Source organism: Acomys russatus, chromosome 7 (assembly GCF_903995435.1).
Source record: "Acomys russatus chromosome 7, mAcoRus1.1, whole genome shotgun sequence".
Lineage (NCBI taxonomy): Eukaryota > Metazoa > Chordata > Mammalia > Rodentia > Muridae > Acomys > Acomys russatus.
Genome location: NC_067143.1, coordinates 58,761,251 through 58,780,463, shown reverse-complemented (window position 1 = coordinate 58,780,463; position 19,213 = coordinate 58,761,251). Strand labels below are relative to the sequence as shown.

At 38.8% G+C, this 19,213-nt stretch overlaps 1 protein-coding gene across 1 annotated transcript in view; it reads left to right on the top strand.

Moving 5' to 3' along the window:
- The window catches only part of Stk33 (serine/threonine kinase 33), a 65,087-nt gene that overhangs the window by 23,684 nt on the left and 22,190 nt on the right, over window positions 1–19,213 (top strand). Inside the window, exons 10-11 of the mRNA XM_051149371.1 lie at window positions 112–197; window positions 13,291–13,526. Of these exons, the coding sequence (XP_051005328.1) occupies window positions 112–197; window positions 13,291–13,526 (322 nt within the window). The remainder of the gene's footprint in view (window positions 1–111; window positions 198–13,290; window positions 13,527–19,213) is intronic.

Sequence of the window (19,213 nt, the reverse complement as noted above, 5' to 3'; positions counted from 1 at the left end):
TCTCAAGTAGATGGGCTTACCAGCCTGTGTCACCATGGCCAACTGATGTGTATGACATTTAACTGAGGTTAAGAAAAGTAAGATTTCAAGTTGTTTCCCCTTTATTTGCAGCAAAAAGTGTTTTGAAACAGCTTTTGAAAGTAGATCCTGCTCACAGAATCACAGCTAAGGAACTTCTAGATAACCAGTGGTTGACAGTAAGTTAAGACACTTCTTTTTAAAAAACTTTTTCTGACATCACTCATTTTACAGTCTTGTAGTCTTAAAACCGTCAATTAGTTCCATCTTCTGACAAGTTTAAAAGGAGTAGCGAGTCTTGACACATTTCTGAAATGGGCATTTCCAAATGGCTGTGACTGTCACCACAGTTGCTCGTGTGTATTTATAGACATTCAAATGAACTTTGTTTGTTCTTTGTCATGGAGGCGTCATGTCCAGTAGAACAGAACTGAGGAAGGTCCTATGATGCGGAGTGAGGCAGGAGGGACAGGTCCCATATGTCAAGCTCTAAGACCAGTTGTAGCTCACTCAACTCCGGGGACCTTAGAAAACATGTCTCCAAGTGGTCTTTGTTACCTGGACCGACATATCTAGTCTTCATTTATTTGCATGTTGCTCTCCACCATTATACTGCAAACCTTGGGTAAAAACCCTTTGGCCTCTACATTCCTGTACAGAACAGGGCCAGGCAGAGCCAGAGCTTGGGTGAGGCTGCGCGGCATCTTTAGCTGGAAACATTGCCATCCAATTGTGTTTCTCTGTTTCCCAGTTTGCTGTGTTAGTCACCACTGACACCCAATGAGATGTGAAGGAGTGTACAGTCTCCTCCTAAGTGGAGTAGGCACGGCGTTCTTCCTGCCTTTCCTCTTTCCTGGTAAACTAGGATGTGATGACTGGTGATTGAGTAGCCATGCTGGACAACAAAGTGGAGCTACAAACTGGGGTTGGTAAAGAACATTAAAATACAGGGTATCAGGCTCCTAGCTCACAGATCACCATGCCAACCATTCCAGACTGGTTCTATGTTAGCAGAGAGAAAACTTCTTTTATCTTTAGGACACTGAAATATGTAAGCTAGCATAATCCCAGTCATTACAACTATCAATAAATAATGAATTACTGAGAGATTTCTTTTCAGTGAACAATTCACTAAGTCATTATGTTCATAGAGATCTCAGGAAAAGTTTGAGACTTGATACTAGAAGTTACTAGAAGTTACTAGCTCTAAATGAGGTAGTTGTTGACAGTATTCACTAAAAACACTAAGTATATATTTAGCTAGACACTGTTTTAGGTCCCAAGGACACAAATACAATTATATTTGAAATGAAAATTATTGTGTAGTTATAGTCTTAAAAAGTCATTCCAGCCATTAGATAGGATAGATAATTTGGTAACTATTGAGGAACCATTCTGAGAGGTGGTGACAGTTTAGATAGTGTAGTAACAACAGAAACAGAGAAAAATACACGTGAGATACACGTTTTAGAATGTGAATGAAAGGTCTATGGCTCTAGCTCAGCAGTAGGGTACTTGAATAGTGTGCAAAGCCCGGGGTTTGATCTTGAGCTTGAAGAAAAAGAGAGAGATGGGGGGGGGGGGCAGTGAGAAAATGTGAACCATAGAATTTGATGACAGATTGCATGAATAAAGATATGAGAGGAATATTGAATGAAATCTAGATTTTGCTCTAACAGCTGGTTGAACAGTGATTCCATTTATTGAGATACAGACATCTATGGAAGAGTTTCTTCCTGTAGGCCATGGGTGGCGAGCCAAGAGCTCTGAATTAGGTATGATAAGTTTGAAACACTATGTGATAGGCAAGTTTATGTTAAGTAGATCAACAGATATAGGTCTAGAACTGGAGTTACAAACTGGAGAATCATGAGTATGTAGGTGCCATGTAAAAACCCCTGGGCTAAAGAGATATATTAGTTAGGAAACAAGCCATCACAGAAGAGGCCTCACAGTATGCTTTTAATGCTCACAACATCCAGAAGAGGTCCAGATATGCTTAGACATCATAAGTATATTGTGGTATCAGTTTTTATATTCTCTAATTTTCCGTTGACAATTTTGAATTATTTCTTTGAATAACAATTCTTTTTCTTTGAGGCAAAAACATAGTTTTTAACCAAGAATGTATTATATCTGCCCTCTTTTGTAACTATTTTCATCTCTTCTGGGATTCTGAGTTGTAATTATTTCTGGCCTAAAGTAATTGTGTAAATGAGTTAGCAGTGAGATCATTGTAAAAATGTATGGAGTAGATTTGTAGTACAGGAAAATAAAAAGTTGTAAAACAGATGGTATGCCTTTGAAATTTATCTCTTTTCAGCATCACACAACATTCGGGTTTGGCCGTTTAATTATTTGTTTTCTAATTAGTACAGCTTTATTTCTGGCTTTGGTCATTTTTCCAGAAGTCTCCATTTTCAAGCCTCTAACATTTGTCTCTCTGAAGTCTTTGCCAAATGGATAAAAAGTGACAGATATTGTGTACTATATTGGACTCTCCTAAGTTCAGTGTATGAAATTTAGAATGCTGGCATTTTACAAGCTTCTGAAAGGCATGACTCGTTTCTTCCGAACACTTGGAGTCTTCCCTGCTGTAATTCATGTCCTCTGCTTGAAACAGTCTAAAGCAAGACGGTTCCCTCAGAGCCTGACTGCTCCATATCAGAGCATGTTTTTCTCAGTACCTAATGCTTGGCAACATCTCTTTTTCAAAGAGCCTTCCTGGACAAAAAGGGTCTGTAGTTTAGCCTATGTATTGTGCATCTTGAAGCGTGGTTCATATCTTAAAAGTATTTCAAGAAAAAAGAATTATTTTTCTATATACATTTAAGTGAACAGAATTTCAAATAAATTCTAAGTGCCAGCCTGGTTTCAAAAGCTCAATGGTACATGTGAAGAAAAGCAGGCGAGATGACCATGCAGCAGGGGTGGGGCTTGAAGAGCCCTCCCCTGCCTGGGGGGTGCATGGTTATTTTCTGTGTCAGCTGCTTCTCCCTTCCTCTTTTCCATCCCCATCAGATCATGAGGTGGTTGCTTATTACTTGACCATTTTAGTGGCCTCTCATTTCAAGTCCCTAGGTCACAGGTTAACACCAAGAATTTAAAATTTAAAACCACTGATATAAATTAGTAGAATTATTTTTCTTCTGTGGCTTGTAAAAAGATAGCTCCCAGTTCTGGGCCATCTATCATGGTAAATCCTTCAACATGTTTTAATGTATGCTGTAGGCTGCAGACCCCTAGCAGCCTCTCTCTCCTCTAGAAGCTAAAAGTCCAGCTCCCCCTGTGTCTCTTGCTCTCTTGCTCCCTCTCTGGAATACAGAATGCTGTGCTATGGCCTTGCAGTCTCCCCCTCTGGCAGCTACAGGATAAGTTTGTGATCCTACCTGGTCCTACCTCTGTGCCTGCCCTTGACTTATAGGCCAGGCCGGTCTAGATCATGTGGTATGAAGCTTGCCTGCCTCCCTAACCCCTGAAAATAGATGGGCCGGAAGCTCTCTTTGTTCTTTGGAACTGAAGGATGTGCCTGTCCCTCCAGGAACCCTGTCACGTGACACATGGTATTGTTTCCCCTAATGTAGCTCCTCTAGGGATTTGAAGAGAAGACTCCATTTTCAGGCCGCATCATGCTGCCTGTAGCCTGGTGCTCTGTCTTGTCTGATGTTCTCCCACACAAAACTGGACCATGGGTGTCAATGGGTATGAGGCCCTCTCTCCTGCAAAAGTTTATCCTCATGGGTCATGCATTATGTGTCAGCTCCTTACTACAAATTTATTATTCTTTCTTTGCTGCTTAACACCCACCATATGCCAGGCCCTGTGCTATAATAAAATGTAGTAAATACATAGCAGGCATGTTCTCTGTCTAACATATGGACTTATAACGTAGTAAAGAAGAAAGGCCATATATAACATGCAATGCAAGAAAGAAGACACAGGGAATCTCTACATGACCAGAGGGGAAAGGACAGGTGTTCTGAACCCTGGAAGGTCAATCTGACATGCAGATAAGATGCTGAAGGGAATGAATGGGCAAGGAAACCAAGAAAGGAAAGATAGCCAGCTGTGAAGGGAGTAACTCCCAGGCCGAAAGGTTTTACCTGCATTCCACTGTGAAGAAAAATTGTGGGTGAGGCCAACGTGCAAGGTGGCTTATTTTAAATGAGGCAACATCCATTTAAATATTGACCCTGCCAAGGTGTTTAATTTCTTGAGTTCTTCATATATTTTAGATATTAGCCCTTTGTTGCATGCAGGGTTGATGGACATCTTTTCCCAGTCTGTAGGCTGTTGCTTTGTTTTGTTGACAGTGCGTGTCCTTTGCTTTACAGAAGTTTCTCGGCCTCATGAGGTCCCATTTATTAATTGTTGATCTTAGGTCCTGAGCTGTTGGTGTTCTGTTCAAGAAGTTGTCTCCTGTGCTAATGAGTTCTAGGCTCTTTCCCACTTTTCTTCTAACAGATTTAGTGTGTCTGGTTTTATGTTGAAGTCTTTAATCCACTTAGACTTTTCTTTGTACAGGCTGATAAATATAGTTCTATTTGCATTTTTCCTTACAAGTAGACATCCAAACTCTACCAAGACAGGGTAAGCAAGTTGTCAATAGTTTCTGCCTTACAAATATGTATGTCACATATTCTGGGCCAGAAGGCTGAAGATGATGCTACAACTTTTTCTTCTTTAAAATAAATTTTTTTTGTTAATTTATTCTTGTTACATCTGATTGGTTATCCCATCCCTTGTATCCTCCCATCCCTCCCTCCCTCCCATTTTCCCCTTATTCCCCTCCCCTATGACTGTTCCTGTGGGGGATTTCCTCCCCCTGTATATGCTCATAGGGTATCAAGTCTCTTCTTGGTAACCTGCTATCCTTCCTCTGAGTGCCACCAGGTCTCCCCCTCCAGGGGACATGGTCAAATATGAGGCACCAGAGTTCATGTGAAAGTCATATCCCACTCTCCACTCAACTGTGGAGAATGTCCTGTCCATTGGCTAGATCTGGGTAGGGGTTTAAAGTTTACTGCCTGTATTGTCCTTGGCTGGTGCCTTAGTTTGAGCAGGACTCCTGGGCCCAAATCTGCCTATCATAATGTTCTACTTGTAGGTTTCTAGGACCCTCTGGATCCTTCTCCTTTGCTATTCTCCTCTGCTTCTCGATGCTACAACTTTTATAGAGAATTTTGGGTGACTGTTCAGGCAGCAAACTGTCTGTCATTTTTTTTTTTTTCATTTTTGAAGCTCCTAACCTGCACTTCCTGTTTACTCGGGTAATTAATTTTATTCTTTCTCAATACTGTGATGGGGTTGAAGACCAAATAGTTTAGTTTCACAATTAAGCTTAGTTGTTTAGGGGTTAAGATGTTTTTAGGTCTAGATAGATGTTGTAAGTTGATAGAGATGAGATATGATAGATATTGATTTACATTCAGAATTTTAGACTACCAAGATAGGAAAATGTTTTCTTTAAGGTTGCCAAATACAAACAGCCAAAACACTATGAATGTAACATTAATATAATTCCTGATTGTTTTATGGTTCTTCTTGCTGTATGTAGTTTATTTTATGTATGTGTAATAATGTAAATGTATATGTAAAAATATTATTAAAAATAAATATTGACCCTGACCTCAACAAGTATCATTTTATTTTACATATTCAGGCACTGTCAGGATATAAAGATGAACAACATAATATCTTCTACAAGCCATTTCCCATGAGTTGAAGTGTGCACTTTGTTCTATGGCCACATTCTGCAGAGGCACTGGGGACCACAGTCCAGGGCCACATTCTGCAGAGGCGCTGGGGACCACAGTCCAGGCCCACATTCTGCAGAGGCGCTGGGGACCACAGTCCAGGCCCACATTCTGCAGAGGCGCTGGGGACCACAGTCCAGGCCCACATTCTGCAGAGGCGCTGGGGACCACAGTCCAGGCCCACATTCTGCAGAGGCGCTGTGGACCACAGTCCAGGACCCAGTTCAAGGATAGTCTCTCCCGCTGTGTAAACAAAGGCTTTACTCATTAATTTATAAATTTTTATTCAAGTTTTAGCCATTAGCTTTTGACCTTTAGCTTTGACAGACACACCCATACTAGAATGGAAATGTTATGATGCCTAACTAGTTGGGGGCTATTTTTTCCTCCTATATATTTTCATCCTACACACTTTAAAATTTCTTCTTCCATTCTACAACATAGTTTCTCATTTCTAATTATCTTATCTATATATATATACATATACACACATATAAGAATATGTCATTGCATCCCTAATTAATGAATCTTTCAATAAAATTATGTTTGGAAAAGACTCATGAACTAGGATTTAGTCAGTATTCAGTTATTGATATATACTAAAAAATGAAACATATTTGTTGAGTAACTGCTATGTACTGAAGGGGACCTGAGGACCAGTCTGGTATAGTCAGTCAGTCCTAAACAGTCTAGTAAGGCTTTAAAGCAAAGCACAGGTAGATCTTGTAAGAAAGACTCACATATCCTATAGTTCAGCAGTATGCAATTTGGGAATAACTGGAGTAATATTTTAAGTTTATCAAAAGAAAAATAACTTTAAACCTAAAATTTTATATCCATACAGGTAGTCATTAACATGAAAATAAAAAAATGAAAGTATTTTCAAATATGTGAGGCCTCAGAAAGTCCTGCATGGAGACCCATACTTAACTCACTTGGTGGAAATGTTAAGAGGAGCTAGGTGCACAGGAGTCTTTACATATCTGGTATAAGGGCTATTGGTTTCTTAAATGAAGCAAGAAACAATACCAAAGAAGAGAAAATAAGCTCATAATAATCCAGAAGTATACATTCAGATAATATTGATATTATTTCAACATTTGGAGTAAGGGAGTAAGGGAGTAAGAAAATGGACTCCTGAAAAGATAAAAAAGGAGACTAATAGATATCAGAGTTTGAAGTACTGAAAGATTAAAAAAAGATAGATATCTTATTTTAATCTTTTAATATGCATATTACTATAATGTCTTATGTATTATTGACTATTTTAATTGTTCTACCATATGTATATGCATTCTACTATCTTATCCATATATATGCATGCACGTGTTGTATCTTTAATGAATCTTGCAAAAATTATGAAAAGAAAAGGCTTATGAACTATGATACATGTATACACATATATGTACACAATTTAAATAGTCAATAATATATATTATATATGTTATATATATATTTGTAGTTTTCTATGTGCTCTGAATATGATCCCTTTGTCATTTATATATAAGCACATACATGAATGAATATATATGCAGATAATTTCCTCCTACTTTATAGTGTATCTTTTACATTTCTTAGCTCTGTCTTTGGTAAACATTTATAACTTTGGTAACCTTTCCATGTGTTATTTTTTCTTGTACACTTAATAGTCTTTGTGTCCTGCCTAATAATTTTTTTACCCAGTTCAGGTCCCTAAGATGATCTCCCAAGTTTCCTCCAGAAGCTTTTCTAGTTTTAGCCTTACGTTTGTATTTCGCTATATCGTGATGTTTTCATGTGTGTTGTGATATAGGAATCAAGGTCCACGATTCCCTAGAACAGGGTATTTAGTGGTCTTGGCAATGTAATTTTGAATGAAAAAAAAATCCTAAGGTCTGATGCTCATCTTATCAAGTTAAATCAGCCAAAGAAACATTTCACTTTGAATACACATAGGTATGATTAAAATATAAACAAGACAACAAGGAAATGACAATCCCCCTGGGAAGGCAGGGTAATGGAAAACCAAGTAGATAACGCAAGTTAGTGTCCATTTTCCACTTGTATAGTCACACCCCTAAAATGCGTCACATTATGACTGAGTGAGTAAATGAAAGTAAATCTTTGGATGGATTAATGATGAAAATACATTTTGAGCAGCAAAAATATAAATGCAGTTCCAGTGTACTCAAAGCCCAAGGAAAGGTATTTAGATCCATATAAAAATAATTTTGAGTTTAAATGCTCTACCTTCTAATAATTTAATTAGTTCTTCAATTTTCAATGGAAGCAAAGACACAAAGCATTTCATTTCTAAAAGATTTTCCACCAAGTCATTATGCTCATTTGTTTCCTGAACACAAAGGCAGAGATTTTGAATTGTCATTGGTACTACAGAGATTAAATATGTACATATGCATATTATATATGGTAAAATTGAAGATGGATGCAGACTATGCCTTCTTTTTCTTGTAAAGTAGAAGAGGCTGACGTAGGGGGAAAGCACAGAGAGGATTACTGCAAGTCCTTGCTCAAGCAGACTGAGGGTCCTGAAACTGATTCCTCATGCCATCTCTGCTGATATGTCCCCTGAAAGGTCCCCTGTACAGCCAGGTGTGTGCACACCCCAGTTGGAAGACTATTGGTTTGAAATCTATTGAGTTTAAAGGCTCAGCTTTACCCCTAACAAGAAATTCTCCACTGGCAGTTGGAGACGCACCTCTGTACAGTAGTTTCCTAGGCTCCTTCCTCCTGAGGACCAGGAGGACCAATACTAGCCTCATCCACTCAATCCCTGCTACACTTGTGAGAGATCAATGGGTTGACTGTTTTCAACATGAAGCGGCTGCTTATCTTAGTGGTTGCTGTTCCCATCCAGGCATCAGGGTGATTGATCAGTGTTTGTGTAGCTCTCTGCACATGCTTTTTCCTGATGCTTACATTGCTCATCAGTCATACGAAGTCCATGGGATTGCTGATGGTAAATTCTTTAAATGGTGAACAAAATAGGAAAAATAATATTCTACCCCTTCCCTCTCAATAAAGATAATTACCATTAAGTATCCTATGTGTGCTTTTATGTATACATTACACAAACAGATTCATATCTTATAAACTGCTCTTTTTCATTTAATAATTGGGAAAGTTTCCTTATTTTAAAAAAATCACAATATTAGACCTCAAACTATGGAAGTTTTATTATTTTATAAATTATTCTTATGAATATAGAACATGTAAATTGTTTTAGATCTTTCTTGTTATAATCAGTGGCTCAACAAATGTTCTCATAAGTAGCATATCTATAGAATAAATTCTGTATGATAAATTACTGGTCAGAGAGACTATACACTATACGTTTTGATAGGTTACTGATAATTTGCATGCTGAAGTAAGAAAGGGAGGGAGGAAGGGAGGAAGGAAGGGAGGGAGGAGGGAAGGAAGGAAGGGAGGAAGGAAGACTCCTTGAGTCTAGAGAGAGGACATTAGTTAAGAGCACTCATTCAGCTTCTGTAGAAGACATGGCTTGGCTCCCAGCACCCACAGTGGGCAGCTCACAACCACCTGCAATTCTAGCTCCAGGACCTCCACTACCCTCTCCTGGACACTGCTGGATTCTGGAAACCAGCACAAACACACACCCACACACACACATACACACCCCTAAAAATGAATCTTTAAAGAAAGAAATAAGGTTTGACTACACCCCATGATGCAGGTTATTATCACATTTTAATTTATTCACATTGTAATGTAAAACTCAACATATCATTGTTTGGATCGAGCTTTATTATATGATTTTAATAAAGTTCATTTCTTGTTGAAAAATGTATTCCTACTAACATCACCAATGCAAGTATACTAGCTGTTTACAGAAGTAGAACCTGATGATATGGTAAAGTTCCAGAGTATTCTCCAGCTTTGTCATTTTATTTTCCAGATCACACATCTAATTTGTAAAAAACAAACAAACAAACAAAAAACAACAACCAAATATTTATTAATCATGTATTATTTACAAAACAATGTCACTCCTTGAAAGTCAGACTTGTTTTTAGCACTCCACCATTGCTTCTCCTGAGTACACACCCCCACCTAATTTTTCAAACTAAAATGTATCAGCCTTATCTATATGTTGGCTACACAAATGGAAATGTTGTAACTAAGAAGGTCTCTACTTGGGGCAAGCCTCCAGTGAAATGGTCCCTCCAGCCTCAGAAGTGAGGATTTCGGTGTCTGACCTAGATCCAGCCAGTAAAGGAAGTTCAGGAGCTAGGACTCCTGTGCAGAAGTGACATGCCATCTAGTGCCTGCTGGCAGTTCCAGCCCATCATTGTGGTGTTTGTTTAGTTGGTTGGTTTGTTTATAATTTCTGTTAGGCTGAAAGGCTCAAATATATGGGCTATTATTGGTTAGTCCAAGTGTCTGATGGAATCTCTTTTTCAAATGCTAACAGGCAAGAAGGAGGGAGCCTGTGAATGGGCTTTAGACAGAGACAGCGTGCACTCCACTTCTGGGTGTCCAGAGTCCAGGCTTGCTAGCACAAGTGAGTACAGGAGGCAGCGAGTTAACTTTCTAAGTGGTGGAGTGCTTGTGACGATGATCCTATTTTAGATCTCTTTCTCTTCCTTGCAATCTCTTTGGATTGAGAAATAGGGTGGTTTCTTTGAGTACAAAGGAATTCTCACCATATAGTGTTAGCCTCTAAGCTCTTGGGCGTGCATATAGGTGATCCCGACACTTGAAGGCTTGCCAGAGATATGGACATAAGGTAACATAGGCAAGCGTTACTCTACATGATAACACCGGAATGTAAAATGACAACACAGGGTGAAACTGCAAAATTATCTTAATAACTGAGAAAAATCTACGTCCAACCTCTCTGCCAAACCCCTAAATGTAAAAATTCTCTGCTCATTGCAGATAGACATAAAGGTGAAATAAATTCAGGCCAATGTTCACTCAGTACGTTAAAGAATATTAGAGATCTTCTAGCCAGGTTGTTGGTAGTGTGGCTGTTGTAAGCCTTCACCAAGACTGGCTTATGTCATCCTGCCTTTTTGCCTAGCAGTGAACTGACGGAGTGAAAGTCAGTGTTGTGTCTGGAAAATTCTTCTACTGCTTGCTACATTTTGATCTGCTGCCAGCATTGTATTCATGTTCTTTCTGTGCCGTGGAACACCTCTGAGAGATCTCTGTAGGCATCTTTTCTCAGCAGCATTTCCATTCTTTCTGGAACAACCCCTTCACTTGTCAAATTTACCTTCACTACTTCCTTTGGCTGTATGCAAATCAGGGAGTGTCCCCATCCCAAGCTCTTCTTCTATTATTCCACCTTCTGTTTGATTCCAATTTTACTCCTAGTGTTAGCATTTCTTTCCTTTGCTGCACTTTTACCTTTGTTGACTGATTCCCTGGAGACAAGGAGACCCACGGATGAACTGCCCAGCAGACACCTAGTACCTAGGAATAAGTACGCTTTAAAGGAGAGACCCAATTAGCCACTGACTGTGATGGGCTCCTGTCTGGTGTGGGCTACGAAGCCAGTGGTGAGGTTTACAATTTATATAATGATACTTTAATATACCAAGGCTAGTGAAGGCTGAGCTGTGTTCTTGAGGCACTGACTAATGCTGTTAGTTAAATCATGATAATTGAATATATGCTCATGAAGACTTAGAAAGCAAAGGTTGCTGAAATAAACTGCTGTCATGTTGTGCAGATCACATATGATTATCACAAACTGTGATTATCTTTTGGTTGGGCATGGTCATGTGTAGACAGGTCCGTCTTCCTAAGGCTTCTTAGAGGTGACTTGCAGGTGCATGCATTTGCTTTGTTCTTCCTATCAGGATATGTTCTGTGGGAAAGAATGACTTCTAAGTTCCAGTGCTTGGTAACTTCCATTGCAAATTGCCTGGCAGGAGTCTGGATGCTTTGTTCTCAGTCAGGGCTCTGGCTAAGAGAGGCTCCAGATCTTTGTATGTACGAAGTAGGAACGGACGCATCATGAACTATGTTCTATCTCCCAAAATGTATCACCTCAAAGTTATAATTTTGACAAAGTCACAGAATCCTATTCAAAGAGGGTAGGAAGTGAAATTCACAATATCTAAAGGAGTTAACCTGGGGAACATCTATTTGAACAGGACTGAGGTTACAGATAGATATGTCTCCTTGCTAATGAGAGTATCAAATCGAGCCCAAGATGTGTATATTTAAAGCCTAGGAGCCTGAGTACTATGAATTCTGACAGAAGGTTGGGAGGAAGATAAGAAGTTACAAGCTCTGGGGATCAGAACTCAGTCTGATGAGAGCTCTGAGGCAATCTGGCATTGTAGATGGCTCTAGCCCTCCATGGCTGCTGCCTTAGCCCTGTGTGTGCTCCCAGTTCTGGGACACATATTAGAGATGACTTTTAACCTGGGCCTTGAAGGCAGTGTAGTCCATATTCTCAGAAAGGGATGATAAAACTAGGGGGATAGAGGAGAAATGAGTACAGCCAGTGTAAAGAGTACTCAGATGCTAGGAAAAGGTAAGACTCTAACCTTCGAGGAGGGCTGAACAGGCAAGCCATGGGACTAGGTCTCCTGAGGATCTCTTCTCATTATTACCACTCTGTTCTTGAAGCTAACCTACTTTTAACCATGAGTATATTAAACTCAATAAATCCTCCACAGTGTGTTCAGATGGCTGTCTTTAATGTGCCCTGCATTATGGTTTTCTGTGTCATTACTATATAACGCTTAAATCTACCTACATACAAAGGCTCCTTAGAATTTCTACGTATCTGTGCCCACACTTGAAGCTCTCATTTTAACCTGACAGTGATCCAAACATCCTGTCCAAGTGTTCTTTAGCAGTTGGAGTTGGAATTTTAAAAAGAAACTAAGTCAAGCAGGGGGCATTTGAGCCTACATGTGTGTGTGTCTCAGCACATTAGATGGGTTTTTGGGAAATAGAATTAGTGTGAAATGACCAGTTTTGGTTTGCTAAGGTCATAGCTGGGATAGGAACAGCACAGAATCAGTTATAGCCAAATGGCTACATTACATAGAAGTATTCCAGGCAAGAGTTTCCAAATCAATTATTTATATTCTCAGACATATTGCTTACCTAATCGACTGAGTGTGGATGTTTTTCCTTAGACATTTGGTGTTGGGTAGAGTCAACTTTAGCATTGAACCTACTAGCTTTTGGGCAGTGTCTTACCAGTTTCCTAAAAACAGTGCTAAAAGGGTCTTGGCTGCCACAGAATTGCCATGCCATGCTGCCTCCTTGGCACAGACAGGCTACATTTACTCCTTCGTGACTTGTCAATGGTTTCCCTTTAACATTGTTCCATCAGAAGTGATGGCATGTGGCACTTGGCCACTGTGGGTCAGGGCTTGTGCTCCAACAGATGCCCAAAGTTTTGCTACTTACTCAGTACTATAATTTTTCCATGTGACTGTTGCTGACTTGGGGAGAATATATTAGTAAGATATTTAATAATCTTTTTGAACCTTTATAACACAAACATTTATTTTTTTAATCTTAGGGCAATGCACTTTCTTCAGTGAGACCAACCAATGTATTAGAAATGATGAAAGAATGGAAAAATAACCCGGAAAGCGACGAGGACACCAAGAAAGATGAAACCAATCAGCCCACTAAAGAAAAATTGAAAAGCAACCAAACCACAGGAAATGTCCTTAATGTAAATGATGACAGTCCATCAGCAAAGACAGAAAAACAGGTAGGCAGAACCACTGTGGCAGGGCTCCAGACTGCTCAGCAATTTCACTCACTGGAGACTTTGTTTTGTTTTGTTTTTTTTGTTTGTTTGTTTGTTTTTTTACAGCTCCATTATTTCACTGTTAGTTGTTAACAAAGGCCTTCATCAGTCAGCAGATGATGTCCTCCTGCCTTCTAAGCCATGAGACTTAGCAGCAGTGGGGCCTCATATTTAGGGCCAGAGGCTATTCAGATTAGGGCTGCCAGACCCTTCTCTGTGAGAGACTGCAAACAGATTGAGCATCCCTAATCTGAACGTCCAGCAGTTTCAGATGAAGGGCACTCAAACTGTAGTAAGCGCTGTAGGCTTCAGGGCCCTATTAGCCTCTGTCTTAACTGCTTGTCCTGATACTGCTGCCTGGACACTGCCACAGCCAGCAAATGAGTAAACATGACTGTGTTCCAGCTAAGCCTTTCCTGATGAGACAGATGGTATGCCAGATCTGACCCATGGCTCCTTATATACTACCCAGCCACAGAATTTAGAATTGGTTTATATATTATATGCAAAAGGTAATTATTATATTATCCATTATGTACACATAATATATTGTGTATTACTTCATAGACATCCAAACTACGTAGATTTGTCATTTACCTGACTAGATCTGAGCAGCATCATGTCTGTGGTATAGTGTTGTTAACATTTTGATCCCAGGTTGTAGTCTATTAACTGGATATCCTGATGTTTTGCCCAAGCAACCCCTTCCCTATTTTTTTTTTATAAATATCAGTATAAGATTTTTCCTCTTTGGGCTTTCTTTCCTTGGTCTTGTTTCCTAGCTCTTATCTAAGCTCCGCATCCTGTCCTCAGGACAGTCCAGATTTCTTCATTTGTTGTTGCTTTCCAATTCCCTGTAGCCAGCAGGTAGGCAGAGCACAAGGGGGAACTGGCCGGGTGAGCCCTGACACATGCCCAGGAATGTGCAGGAGTGTTGGCCCCACTCCAGCCAAGATCCTTGTCAGAACCTTGCAGAAGGGGCCTGGGGGAGTGACCTGCTGGCCTGGGAAGTTCTGTGTCTTAGCCTAGTGACTTAGACTGTGTGAAAGAATCACACTTTTACCAGATTGTAAACAAGCTTATTGAATTCTCTTCTACAAATTTCAGCAGCTTCCAGAGTGCCTGCTGCTCAGTCTTATTATTCTTATTATCATATTTATTTCACATACTAACCACAATTTCACCAAAACTTACAGGATATACCAAAAACAAGAGGGACAGTTGTTGCAATAAGCACACACAAAAAGTGCAGATGTTAAGTAATAAACCTAACAGTGCATCTCAATGTGCTAAGAAAAGAACAAAGAAAGGAAAGAAATAGGAGACATCAGAATAGAAATCACAAAAGCAATATTAAATATCAGTGAAATAGTTATTGTATACCTCTAGCTAAAGTAAGAAGAAAAGAAAACTTGAACTCAGAGATGAAGTGGAGACATTCCAGCTCATACCACAGAACATTGGACTGAATATTTTGTTAGATGTCTAGCAAATACTCTAGACCTATAATGTAGGTTAGCTCTGGTATCAGCTTTTTCTGTCCCAGTGACCAATATACTGATGAGAGTGGGTAAGGAATTGTCTACTTTTGTTCTATCAGAGCCCCCCCCCCCTTCTCTCTCTCTAGGTCTAGTTGTGTTTGTTTTATGAAATTTGGTATGCAGATATTTTGTGCATATATACTTACAATCATCATATTCTCTTTAATAGATTGTTCCCTTTGTTAATATGTAATGGCTTTATTTGCTTCTTCTGACTGATTTTGGCCTGAAATAGTATCTGCATAGCCATGTATTTGCATAGCCATTCCTATTTGTTTTGATTTTTAATTTGCATGGAACATTGCTTTCTGTTCTTTAACTTTCAGTCAATACATGAAATGTCCCACAAAATGGGTTTCTTGCAGACAACAAATAGTTGATTCTTTCTTAATTCTTCTAATTTGCTTACCTATTGCTTCAATGAAATTTATTTTTGCCCATGTTCTCATAATGTGTGTATCTTCCTCTTCTATGTCTAATGTTCCAAAAGCGTCTTCTGCAATTCTGACTCAGTGGTCATGAATAGCTTTAGTTTATGCCTAGAAGGTATTTATTTCTCTTTGCATCTTGAAGGACAGTTTTGCCAGATATAATAAAAATAGGTTGAGTTATTATTTTTTTGTGGAGCTTGAAATACATTATGCTATACCTTACTGAACTTTAGAGTTTCTTCTCAGATATTTGCTGTCACTCTAGCATGTTTGCCTTTATGGGCATCCTTGCCATTCCCACCTCTTTCTTTGTATTCTTGGCATTCTAAACATAACATGGCACGAGAAGGTTCTTTTTCTGGCGTTATTAATGCTTTCTGTGTCTGATTATACATATGTTGCCCACAACTTGAAATTTTTTATGCGATCATTTTACTGAGCAGATTTTCTATGTCATTGTTCTGTATCTCTATATCTGAGTCTATGCCAAGATTCCTAAGTTTGTCTTTTAATCACATCCCAAAGTTCTTTCATGTTCTGCTTATGATTTATTTTCTTATAATATGGTCTGAATGTTCTAATTCATAAATCTTCCTTCATGCCTTGATATTCTACCCCTTGATCCAGTCACTGGTAAGGCTTTTAACTCAGCCTTTTATTTGATTTATTGAGCATTTTATTTCCAAGATTTCTACTTGATTTTTTCCATAACCCTTCTTTATTGAATTACTCTTTCATATACTAAATTGTCTTAATTCATTTAACCATCTACTTATATTCTCTGTGTATACATACATGTGAGTCCAAAGAACAACTTTGGGTGTTATTCCTTGGATGTTATCCATTTTTTCTTTCTCACCCTTTTCCTCATGCATTTTTTTTCTTTAAGATAAGGTCTCTTGTTGGCCTAGAACTTGCCAGGTAAGCTGGGCTGATTTTTATAGCAATTAAAGTTATAGCAATTACAGAAACTACACAAGCATGTGAAGACTGAACAACATACTTTGGAATGATAAATAGGCCATTGAAGAAATCACGGGGAAGATTAAAAATTCCTAGAATTGAATGAAAACAGGAACACAGTACACCAGAACCTTTAGGTTACAATGAAGACAATTCTAAGGGGGAAGTTTGTAGATGTGAGTGACTACATTTTTTTTTAAAAAATCTGAGACATATCAAATAAATAACCTAATGATCTATCTAAAGATCTTTGAAAAATGAAAGCAAGCTAAAGCCAAGCCAGTAGAAAAAAAAAGAATTGATAAAGATTAGCTCAGAAGCCAATGAACTGGAGACTAAAAGAACAGCACAAAGAACCAGTAAATAAAGAACAAACCCTTAGACAAACTCACCAAAAGAAAGAAGGTCCAGGTTAATACAATTAGGATGGAAGAAGAATTAATCCAACAGCTAGTGGGGCTGGAGAGATGGCTCAGTGGTTAAGAGCTCTTGCTGTTCTTCTGGAGAGCCAAAGTTCAATTCCCTGCACCAACATGGTGGCTCTCAACTGTCTGTAACTTCAGTTTCAGGGTGTCAGAAGCCCTATTCTAGCCTCCATTGATAAAGGCATGTACATGGTGCACAGATATACCAACATGCAGGCAAACCTTACCTACACATAAAATAAAAACTTAATTTAAAAATGCCACTGAAACTCAGAGGTCTGTTAGGGATTATTTTTAAAACATATTCCAATCAGCTGGAAAATCTAGATGAATTGAACAAATTTCTGGGTAAATATGATTCTCCAAGATCAAACCAAAAAGACATAACTCTATAGATCAGGAGCCAACAATGAGACTGAAGTAGTAAAGTCCTCCATCAGCAAGGAGGCCGGGACCAGTCCCTCAGAATACAATTAACACCATTGTTTTTAATGCTGTTTTATAGAGCAAGAAAGCAAAGATGCCAGAATATTCATATGGAGCAACTATTACTCTCATACCAAAACTGGATAAGGATGTAATAATAACAATAGCCATAATGAAAACCATAGACCATGATAAAGACTTTGATGAATATAGATTAAAACTATTTAATGAAATACTTGTTAACTAAATTTAACACTACATTAAAAAGATCATAGCCATGATGGAGTTGGTCTCATTCTAGAGATGTAAGGATTGTTCAACATGTACAAATCAACAGGTGTAATATGGCACATGAGCGGAACGGAGGGAATCGCATGATAATTCCCAAATATTTTTAAGAAATCCTTTGACAAAATTCAACATCCATTTATTATAAAAACCTTTGAAAAAGCTAGGAATTGAAAGATCGTACATCAATGAAATAAAGGCTGTATATGATAGATATATAGTCAACATTCTACTGCATAGAAGAAAACTGAAACTCTTTGTATGAAGTCAAAAGTAAGACTAGTGTTAACTTTTACCACTCTTGTTCAATATAATTTTTGCAATCTTTGCCAGAGCAGTAGGCGTGATAAAGCAATAACAGAGATACAAATAGGAAAGAGAATATTCAAACTGTCTGCATTTGTAGTTGATATACTCTTGTACCAAAAGACCCTAAAGGACTTAGATTTGATAAACAATTTCATCAAAGTAACAAAATATAAAATCACCATACAAAAAATCAGTAGCTTTTCTGTACGCCATAACAAACATTCTAAAAAAGGAATTAGGAACACAACCATGTCCACAATAGCCTAAATCTATATTATCTAGGAATAAACTTGGCCAAGGAGGTGGAAGACTTCTACAATCAAAAGTATACAACACTAAAAAAAGAAATCAAAGACACTAGAAAGATGTTCCATCTTCATGGATTGGAAAAGTTAATATTGTTAAATGATCTCAGTGTTGAAAGCAGTCTCTGAACTCTGTGCAGTCCCCAGCAACATGTCAGTAACATTCTCCATGGAACTAAAATGCAGTCCTAAAATTCTCATGGAAGCTAGAATAGCTAAAGTAATTCTAAACAAAAAGAATAAATGTTAGAATTACAATACTTAGTGATTTGATTACACTTCAAACCCATGCTGAATAAAACAGCATGTTCACAGCACAGAAATAGGTGTGTAGACAAATTGAATAGGTAAAGATTCCAGACACAAACCCATGCAGGTACAGCCACCTGGTTTCTAACAAAGGCTCTAAAATCACACTGGAGAAAAGACAGCCTCCAACAGCAGGGCTGGGAAAACTAAATATCCATATGTAGAAGAATGAAACAAGATCTGTGTCTCATCCTGTACAAATCAAACCAGTGTAAGGCTCGAAACTTGTAGTTGAAAACATAGGGAAACAAAGGTACAGGCATAAGTAGAACTGGGGATGTAGCTCAGTAGAGTGCCTTCCTTGAATGTAACAAGCCCTGTTTTCCTTCCCCAGCACCACATAAACTCAACATGGTAGCTTACATCTATGATTTTCAGTATTAGTTCAAGGCCATCCTTGGCTACACAGGGGGTTTGAAGCTACACTGACTTGAAAGACAGGCATGGACAAGGACTCATGGGCAGCACACAGTAGGCACATCTGTGCGTCAGTGTGCACTACAGCACTAGTCCCAAGAGGCAAGTACAGAGTCAGTGCAGGTGGCCTCCTGTGGGTGAATGGATAGGGGCAGCGTGGGATAAGATGTGCACAGTAGCAAGGCAGTGGTGGCTCATGCCTTTAGACGCAGCAGTTTAAAGACCAAAGCAGGTGGATCTCTGTGAGTTTGAGGCCAGCCTTTTCTACAGAG